Raw genomic sequence first — 9,868 nt, 5'->3', positions numbered from 1 at the left:
GGATACTAGGGATCAAACCCTAACAAAACTAACTCGAGTACATGGTAAATCTCATCCAACCCATCACCGTCCAGCAAGCCTACGATTGAATTACTCACGCACGGTTGTGAGCATCATGAAATTGGTGATGGAGGAAGGTTGGTGATGATGATGGCGATGAATCCCCCTCTCCGGAGCCCCGAACGGACTCTAGATCAGCCCTCCCGATGAAGAACAGGAGGTGGAGGCAGCGGCTCTATATCATAAAATGCGATGAATCCTTCTCTTTGATTTTTTCTCCCCGAAATATAGAGTTGTAGTTGAGGCCGGAGGAGGTCCAGGGGACCCACAAGCCAGGGGGCGCACCTAGGGGGTAGGGCACGCCCCCACCCTTGTGGACACCTGGTGGGTCCCTTTGGTTGATTCTTTCGCCAGTATTTTTTATATATTCCAAAAATATTCTCCATAAATTTTCAGGTCAATCCGAGAACTTTTATTTCTGCACAAAAATAACACCATGGCAATTCTGCTGAAAACAGCGTCAGTCCCGGTTACTTCCATTCAAATCACTAGAGTCCAAAACAAGGGAAAAAGACTTTGGAAAAGTAGATACGATGGAGACATATCAACTGACAACCATTCGAGTGTTACTCGTATTGGCTGCCTCGCATGGTCTTCTCGTTCATTAGATGGACGTTAAGACGGTGTTCCTTAACGAAGAGCTAGACGAGGAAATTTACATGCAACAGCCAGATAGCTTTGTAGGAAATGGTCAGGAAAAAAATGTGTGTAAGCTAGTGAAATCCTTGTATGGCCTAAAACAAGCGCCTATGCAATGACATGATCAGTTTAATACAACTTTGACATCTGCTGGATTTTTTTTGTTAAGGAAGCTGACAAATGTGTATACTATCGCTAGTGGGGGCGAGGGAGTTACTGTGTCTGTGTGTCGATGACATACTGATATTTGGGACCCACCTTAAAGTAATTGAGGAGGTCAAGGCCTTTTTATCTCATAACTTTGAGATGAAAGACCTGGGCGTGGCTGATGTTATCTTGAACATCAAGCTACTGAGAGACACTGAGGGTGGAATTGCACTTTTACAATCCCACTTTGTTGAGAATATTTTGAGCCGTTTTGGATATTCGGACTGCAAACCTTCTGCAACACCATATGATCCTAGCGTGCGGGTTCGAAAGTTTAGAGGCACGACTGTAAATCAATTGAGATATTCTCAAGTGGTTGGTTCACTGATGTACCTAGCTTGTTCTACTCGTCCTGACATCTCATTTGCTATGTTAAAACTGAGTTGGTTCATTTCCAATCTGGGAGATGTGCATTGGCATGCTGTTGAACGAGTCATGCGCTATTTAGAAGGTACTATGAGCTATAGAATTCACTATTCTGGGTACCCGGCGGTACTTGAAGGGTATAGTGATTAGAATCGGATATTTGATGCTAATGAGATGAAAGCCACAAGTGGATATATCTTCACACTTGGTGGTGGTGCTAGTTCCTGGAAGTCTTGCAAGATGGCGATCTTAATGAGATCGACAATGGAAGTAGAACTCACATCATTAGACACATCATGCATCGAAGCAGAATGGCTTCTAGAGCTTTTGATGGATTTGCCGGTGGTTGATAAACCAGTCCTGGCTGTCCTTATGAACTGCGATAATCAAACGGTGATTGCCAAGGCTAAGAGTTCAAAGGAAACATGAAATCCACTAAGCACATAAGAAGAAGATTAAAATCTGTCAGAAAATCAAGAAACTAGCATTGAATTATATCCAGATGGCTAAGAATTTGGCAAACCCTTTTACGAAAGGGCTATCACGGATTGTGATAGAAAATGCATCAAGGGAGATGGGTAAGAGATCCACGTAAGTTTCCATGGGAGTAACCCAACCTATGTGATCGGAGATCCCGTGAATTAGGACCCGGGAAAATAATCCAGCGGTCAACTGAGGAGAGTATCCTTTATTAACCCACTCCATTGGAGATGCAATAATACTCTCAATTTTTTAAGGCAGGCTGACTTTTGTCTTAATGTGTTCCAAAGCTTGTGTAAGCAAGATGCTAACCTATAGAACATTCTTTGGAGGAACACACCTATGTGAGCCCGACTGCTGTTCACAGTCTATGAGATTGGGTAATCTCTAGGAAGCTCATGAGAAGGTACGGAGTATGACTAATAAGCTCCACCCATGGAGTTTAGCCTTCGGCAGCCACGTATCAGCTGACAATAGGCGAAACTTCTGCACGCTAAACTGACAATTCAAGGCATAGTCCATTGTTCAGTTGTGAAGAATCTAATCATATTGTTCTAGGTGGAAGTTCAACTTAACAGTCTCCACTGAAAATTTTGGTATATCAAACACTGTTTGGAATAGTTGACAAACTTATGTGCCTCGAGATCTGCTGGGGGATTGTTGGACTATGGATGGGATTAGGCCCATATAAGACAATAATCCTTGGTTAATCTCTAAGACCCATTAATGTGTACGACAAGTGGTGAGAAGTGTGGGAAGTTTAGTACCATACTGCTACAGTAAGAAAAGCGAGACATCTTTATAAGGGCTGCTCCACCACTGGCTATTGGGAGCTTGTGAATAGGAGTTGTACACGCGCGCTCCTCCTCGCCTCGCCTCGCCTCGTCAGGATGCATGCGCGCGTCGCGGGTTGCAGGAATGAGCCGAGCCGAAGCTTATTTTTTCCTCTCAGGAATGGTTAATTAATCTTGGATTAATTAATGAGTCGCTTACGAAAGTGCCACTATCCGAGACGTTGTACCGTGGGCTGTTCACGGACTCAATCGTGGGCCTTAACCCAGGCCCATCTACCCGACGGCCTATATAAGAAGGCGATGTCCAGTGGAGTGAACCCTAACTCAGTTCACCCACTCCCCCTCGCACAACCCTAGCCATCATCTACTGTTCCTCTCTCTGTGCTGCTTCCGGCAATCCCATCCTGACGACCGCGTGCACGGTTGGTTGGGAGAGAAGGTGCCTCCGGAACCCTGTCGTTCGAGATCTTGCCCGGGAGAACGGCAATAAGGTTTTTGGGGAGCGTCTCGATGCGACTGCTCCCGATCTATCCCCGTCTTTGTCCGCCTCTGCTTCCACTACTTCCCTTGCATCGACTCCATGGTTGACGATGAAGCCGCAAAGAAGAAGGCCTCAGCCGATGCCAAGGCCACCCCCGCCGTCGTCGCGTTGGCCTGGCCAACCGGAGGGTATGACTTGTTCATCCCCTATTTGCCCGTTCATGTGCTGGACGTATATATGTTGTTCATGGATGTTTCGGTTTTATGTATTGTACGTGCTCACATGCTTAGTATCGGTATGAGATGCATACCATATTTGTCATCTTTGTTGTTTACTCCTGAATTAGATTAGTCGAGAAAGTGCTAATATTTCCAACAAACGACCCTGCAGTCATAACAGTAGCGACACAGACGGTGAGACTGGAGAATAATCCGAAGGTTGTAAACCGACGGACATTTCCCCTTCCCACATGGTCGTAATGGTCGACGCATCGTGATAGTTGTGACTAGAGTGAAAATCATGTGTACGGCCTATCGTTGCATGCGGTTGTCCGGTTCCCGTACCCGACTGTGTACGGGTGTGTCGGCCACCCGTCGTGGGCAAAATTTCGTGTTTTCGCCCTTTTAGCAAAGGTTTTCGGGATCTGACCCTAGTTCAATTTTTTTTAACATTTGATCCTTTTGCTACCGCCTGGGACTCTGGCGGTGGGATTGCATAGCCTACCGCCGAGACCTTTGGCGGTAGGGTAGCGGCAGCCGCCGTCACACAAGTGGCCAGGAGCTGACCTGGCGGACACCCTACCGCCAGAGATCTCAACGGTAGGATGTGTAGACCTACCGCCAGCACCCCTGGTGGTAGGGTGTGCAACCCTATCGCGGATCAGACGGCACTTCTGGTTACAGAACACATCACCGTGGGGGTGAGGCCCCCTACCGCCGATGTCCCTGGCGGTAGGATGTGTACACCTACCGCAACATACCACGGTGGTAGGGCCTGATCATAGTTCATTTTGTGTAGAGCTTGTATTTTGAAGTAGTTGTTGTTGAAGAAAGTGTGGTATTTTCAGTGTTGTAATGATTCTCTTTTTTCACATGAAAGTACACTCATATTGACAACAACAATTGGCATGAAGTTAACTGAATGTTCAAACTGAAATTGACAGTCAAACTTATGAAAAAGCTGAATTTGGCAGCACGTAGATTCATATTCATTGAGAACATAATTGAGCAGCACAATGCATTACAAGAAGAAACTGAATTTGGCATTACAATACCACAACTGCATTGTAAAGTGCTTTGACAGACAAACTAATAGGAAGACCTTCAGACAAGTTTAGAAAGCGAGCAGACATCTTTAGATCTCGTCGTATGTTAGCTCTGGCCATGGAGACAGAAACGACAGCGGGTCCACCGGTTCAGGTGGAGGCGGAATGTTGGTCGGCATCCGATTTGCCAAGCACTCCCACCATGCCTTGTCCGCTGGTGTTTTCCCCTCCGCCCTTCCCCAGTTGATGATCTCGAACGCCGATGCACTTGGGGCGGCATCTTGGCTCTCTCCTCAGCATTGCTCTCTAAGTATATTCTCTGGCTCAAATTGCGCAGCTCCCAGTCGGCGTGCTGCTTGGCAGCTTCAATGCAGCCTTCCCGACGGACACGGGAGATAGTTGGATCTGCCTCCATCTCCGCCTTCACACTCTTCCACTCCTTCACACTCTGCGACCAACACTTCACATCGTCGAGGATCCGCTCTACCCTCTCCTGCCACCGCATTGCCCTCGTCGCCTCTAGGACCTCGTATGAAACAGATCCCAGCGGCTGCAGCAGCTCGGGGAAGGCCTCGTACACGTACGGGAGCGGCTTGGGGGACGGGATGTGCTGGAGAGGAGCGGGCGGTGCGGGAGTGGGTGATGCTTGCACAAACCTAGGAAATATGAGTTCAATCTTTCAATAAGCATATGAAGATTTTTTTTCTAACATGAACATGAATTAGGGTTCATCATGTGGTAAAAAAATATATAAATATATCAAGATGCAGTCACCAAGGTTCAAAATGCATCATATCATATTTCTCCGCTATACATCATACATCATGCATCATATCACATCAACATGCATCATCACATCTAAATAAATTCCACCAACATGCATCATATAAAAAATATACTCAAACTAAATCATTCCCATGCTACATTTTTTTAAATCTAGTTCAAAAAGAGGAGTGATTTGACTCAAATAATGTGACGAATCGGAAGCTATTCGACTCAAACTAATTGGAGGGATCGGAGGAGCTTACTTTTCTCGTTTCGGGGCCATCTCGATCCGCAAAAATGGTGAGAAATGAAGAAGATCCTGGGGGGAGTGGAGGAGATGAGAGAGGGGGCGAGAGGAAGAAGAACTCTGTTCTTCGGGCGACTGAGTGGGGAGATAAGGGGGTGGGGAGGGCGGCCCGCGGCTTATAACTGTCCAAACCCTACCGCCAGGGTCCCTGGCGGTAGGATCACCCTACCTACCGCCAGGACCAGCGGCGGTAGGGTGGGACGGAGGGGTACAACGGCCGTTTGGGCTGCTGACGTGGATTAGTCCTACCGTCGAGCCCCTTGGCGGTAGGAAAAAGGGTCCGATTTAAAAAATAATCGAACATGGGTCAGATCTCGTTAAAGTTCAACAAAAGGGTCAAAACACGAAAGCCCCCGTCGCGGGCGCTGTCTAGCACGTTTGAAAGCATTTGCCGAGCCCTTTGCCCAGCCGGGCACGAGAAGTTTACGTGCCAACAAAAGCGCGAAATGCACGACAACAAAGCGGCGAGCAACGACGCATACCTTCATCGATAGCAGCAATGTGGGATGGACAATGCTAGACTTACGTAAAATCTGTTACGTGTTCTATGTAATCAGCATCGTGGAGAAGGTTTGTTGGATCGATAGGTGGGGAGGGGCCCACCCTCCATTGGAATCAGGGGGGCGATAGGTTTATACTCCCTAAGTGCAAAGTTGGGTCATCTATTTTGAAACGGAGGGGGTAATTTGGAATTTTACGTAGGTCTTCCTAGGCAGTTCGTAGGTGTAGGATTATCCATGTGGGATGTAATAGACTTGTCGACGGCGAGCACCGGCGCTTGATCCGGTGGCGATGATGCGCCACCAACCAACTGGAAACCACCGCGCTCCAGAAGATGGAAGTGGAGAGAAAGTGGGGATGAAGAGAAGTGGGACCGGTGAAAGGAACGATGAAGCCCACGACGCGGTGTACTGTTCACCATCCTAAACTATCACGGGTCATCAGTGCGAATCATTGGTGTCGTCCCAAAAAGGGGAGAAACCATTTAGCATCGACATAGCACGCCCATACTTGCGTGCTGAATCCAGTGGATGTGGTGCCCCATCGCTACGAGAAGATCGGTAGGGACAGCCACAAGATAATATTCTTCTTCTTTCATTTGCGATTTGCGGCCCGATGCTTTTGGTTGGCGCCATGGCGGTTGCCCCGTCCACATTTCGCATGTCACGTTCCTGTCGCTCTCGGACTAACCAGCAAACGTTTTCAAAGTGCTCAATCACTGCCGCCTTGCTACCTCGCATCTGCAGCCACTCCAATTGCCAGGATGCGTCCGTCAGGACGGCTACTCCTACAAGATTACCCTAATCTCCACCCTGCACTGCCGCCAAGTGAAGCATTGGACGAGCGAGAGGCGTACGCTCCCAGGCTCCTCTCGCACGCCATGGCCTCCGCCGCCGAGCACACGGTGCCCCTGCTCGCCCGACTTCCAGCCGAGGTCCGTCTCGTCTCCCTCGCCTCTGCTCTGGTTCAATTGCTTTCTCCCCTTTCGTCTGCATGGGATTTTAACCCATGGCATGGATGATGTCTCGCTATTAATTTTGGTGGGGATTGCCGTCGCAGGCGGCTGAGGCGTACACCACCGACGGGTCCCTTGATTTCGACGGGAACCCGGCGCTCAAGAATCGCACGGGTGGATGGCGCGCGTGCCGCGCAGTTCTCGGTAATTTATTTCTTCTTCACCTGTTGGTAATAAAATTCTTTCTCCGTTAGTTTTACTCGACCGGCTGCACCTTGGAACGACGATGTTCATGCAGGAACCGAGTTCTGCTACTGCCTGGCGTTCTACGGCGTCTCGTACAATCTCGTCACCTACCTCACGACCGTCCTGGGCCAGAGCAACGTCGCCGCGGCGAGGAACGTGTCCACCTGGCAGGCCACCTGCTTCCTCTTGCCCCTCGGCGGCGCCATCGTGGCCGACTCCTACTGTGGGAGGTACCGCACCATGGTCGTCTCCTGCTTCATCGGCGTCGCAGTACGTTACAATGAGTCCCTCATCTCAACTGTCTGCATCTCTATGCCATTTCCAAATGGAGCAATTAGTAGTTTTCATCCTGGAGCACTAAAATTAATCACCACCCTGCAGTCTACATCCTGTCTCTAAATCCTGCAAGATTAATAGAATTCGGTGTCTCTGTTCTTGGGCAGGGCATGCTCATGACAGCATTCTCGGCGTACCTCCCGCTGCTCGTCGAGAACGGCGTGTCGTTCAGAGGCCTCACCTCGTCGAACATGGTGTCGGTTCAGGAGTTCGTCTTGTTTCTCGGCCTCTACATGATTGCCGTTGGGCTGGGCGGACTCCGACCGTGCCTCATGTCCTTCGGCGCCGACCAGTTCGACGACGGCGATCCAGCGGAGCGCGTGACCAAGGGATCCTTCTTCAACTGGTACGTGTTCAACATGAGCTGCGCGTCGCTGATATCCAGCACCGGCGTCGTGTGGGTGCAGGATCATTACGGCTGGGCCCTGGGCCTGACCGTCCCGGCGGTCGTCCTGGCCGTCGGGCTTTCTTGCCTGGTCGCGGCGTCACGGACGTACAGGTTTCAACGAACTCGCGGCAGCCCGCTCACCAGAGTGTGCCAGGTCGTGGTTGCTGCCATGAGAAAGTCTGGCGTCGAGCTGCCGGCCGATTGCTCTCTGCTCTACGACATGCCGGAAGACGACATCGCCATGAAGGGCGTTGAGAGGATCGAACACACTACTGATCTCAGGTCAGATACTGCAATTCTGTGAGGTTTCCTCGTAGCTGCTTGCAGCTTGCTTGGTCCAATTGACCACTCAAGATGGATCTGTTGCTTGCTTGATCAGATTCTTCGATAAGGCCGCCATTGTCGTGGCTTCTGACAAGGAGGTGGAGGCTGCGGCCGTGCCGGTGCCGCGCAGCCCGTGGAGGCTCTGCGTCGTGACGCAGGTCGAGGAGCTCAAGATTCTTGTGCGGATGCTGCCGCTCTGGGCGACCGTCCTGTTCTTCTATGCCGTGTCGGTGCAGATCTCGTCCACATTCGTCGAGCAAGGCAGGGCGATGGACGCTACCGTCGGCTCTGTGCGCGTCCCGCCTGCGTCCATGTCTACCTTCGATATAATCACCGTCATCGTCCTGGTCCCTCTCTACGACCGGGTCTTCGTTCCGGCGGCGAGAAGGCTCACCGGGAGGGAGAAGGGCATCTCGGAGCTGCAGAGGATCGGCGCCGGCCTCGCCATGCCCGTGTTCGCCATGGCCGCCGCGGCGCTTCTCGAGACGGTGCGCCTCCGCGCGGCGAAGGCGGCGCCCCTGGCGCCATGCTCGACGAGCGTGCTGTGGCAGGCGCCGCAGTACGTGCTGGTGGGCGTGGGCGAGGTGCTCACCACCATCGGCCAGCTTGACTTCTTCTACGGCCAGGCGCCGGCCGGGATGAAGACCGTGTGCACGGCGCTCGCGCTTCTCGCAGTAGCGGCCGGCGGCTACCTGAGCTCATTCCTACTGACGGCCGTGCAGTGGGCGACGACGACTGGTGGCGCGCCTGGGTGGATCCCTGACGACCTGAACGAGGGTCATCTGGATCGCTTCTTCTGGATGATGGCCGGACTTGGTTGTCTCAATCTGATAGCGTTCGGGAGCTGCGCCAGGAGGTACAAATCCAAGAAGGGTTGCTGATTTCTAAGTTGCTTCTCCGTGGGCAGAGATATTTTTACAGCCCATGGTGCATGATGCCCAAGATTTCTTTTTAAAAAGTTAGTAGGAGAGCTGCTAAGATTCATTTGCAGAAGAAGAAGCCCGAAGGCTGAAACTGCTCGGTTTATTAAAGAAAAACCAGGCGAAAACCTATACAAAAGGACACATCACACCTAGCAAAAGCACGATTCATCAGCAATAGACAAATGCCTCAATGCCATAGCGAACCATTTCAAGAATAAATGGATGTGGCTAGGTCTTAGTCGATAGGGATTTAACCAAAGTCTAAATCAGATAGCATATGTAAAACTAAAAGAAAATTTTACACAAATCTTAATGTAAAATTTTATAGATATAGCATCGACCAAGACTTGGTTCCATGTTTCACCGTTAGACTGAAGTTCCTTTATGATTCACGCAAGCGCACGTGAGGGTTCGAGCATGTTTTTGTTTCTCGCGTGTTAACAGCATGTGCGACGGGCCCGTATATTTTTTCTTGTGGGCATGTCTCAGTCGATGCCTTTTTTTTTCTTTTGATTGTAGATACAGAAATGTCAATATTCGTGTGCATGGGTAGGCTGTCTCGAACATGAGTTTTTTTTTTGGAAATTTTGTCCAAAAGGACCACCTGGCCAACATAATTAACAAAAAAGACTATCTCTAGATAAATTTGACAGAAGAGACCACCCCAACCGTGACGGCATGCGCGTTAATCGATGTGTGGCACCTGCCGCCACGCTAGCACACGACAACACCTGCCGCTACAAAGCAAGGCGGCAACCTGCGCGCCACAGTCAGCCAGCGGCCGCAACGGGACAGGCGCATGCAGGTGGTCCCTGCCGCTTATGTGGCATGG

General features: G+C 50.4%; 1 protein-coding gene across 1 annotated transcript; it reads left to right on the top strand.

Annotated features, from left to right (window-relative positions):
• The first annotated feature begins 6,499 nt into the window (after positions 1-6,499).
• LOC123157048 (protein NRT1/ PTR FAMILY 8.3) lies at positions 6,500-9,194 on the top strand. The gene is made up of 5 exons (XM_044575278.1): positions 6,500-6,798; positions 6,924-7,023; positions 7,118-7,335; positions 7,509-8,071; positions 8,169-9,194. The coding sequence occupies exons 1-5, from the start codon at positions 6,628-6,630 to the stop codon at positions 8,992-8,994; spliced, it is 1,878 nt and encodes a 625-aa protein (XP_044431213.1). The 5' UTR covers positions 6,500-6,627; the 3' UTR covers positions 8,995-9,194.
• The last annotated feature ends 674 nt before the right edge of the window (positions 9,195-9,868 follow it).

The sequence above is a fragment of the Triticum aestivum genome, chromosome 7B (assembly GCF_018294505.1).
Source record: "Triticum aestivum cultivar Chinese Spring chromosome 7B, IWGSC CS RefSeq v2.1, whole genome shotgun sequence".
In the NCBI taxonomy this organism is placed as follows: domain Eukaryota; kingdom Viridiplantae; phylum Streptophyta; class Magnoliopsida; order Poales; family Poaceae; genus Triticum; species Triticum aestivum.
This window is presented reverse-complemented; position numbering and strand designations above follow the sequence as displayed.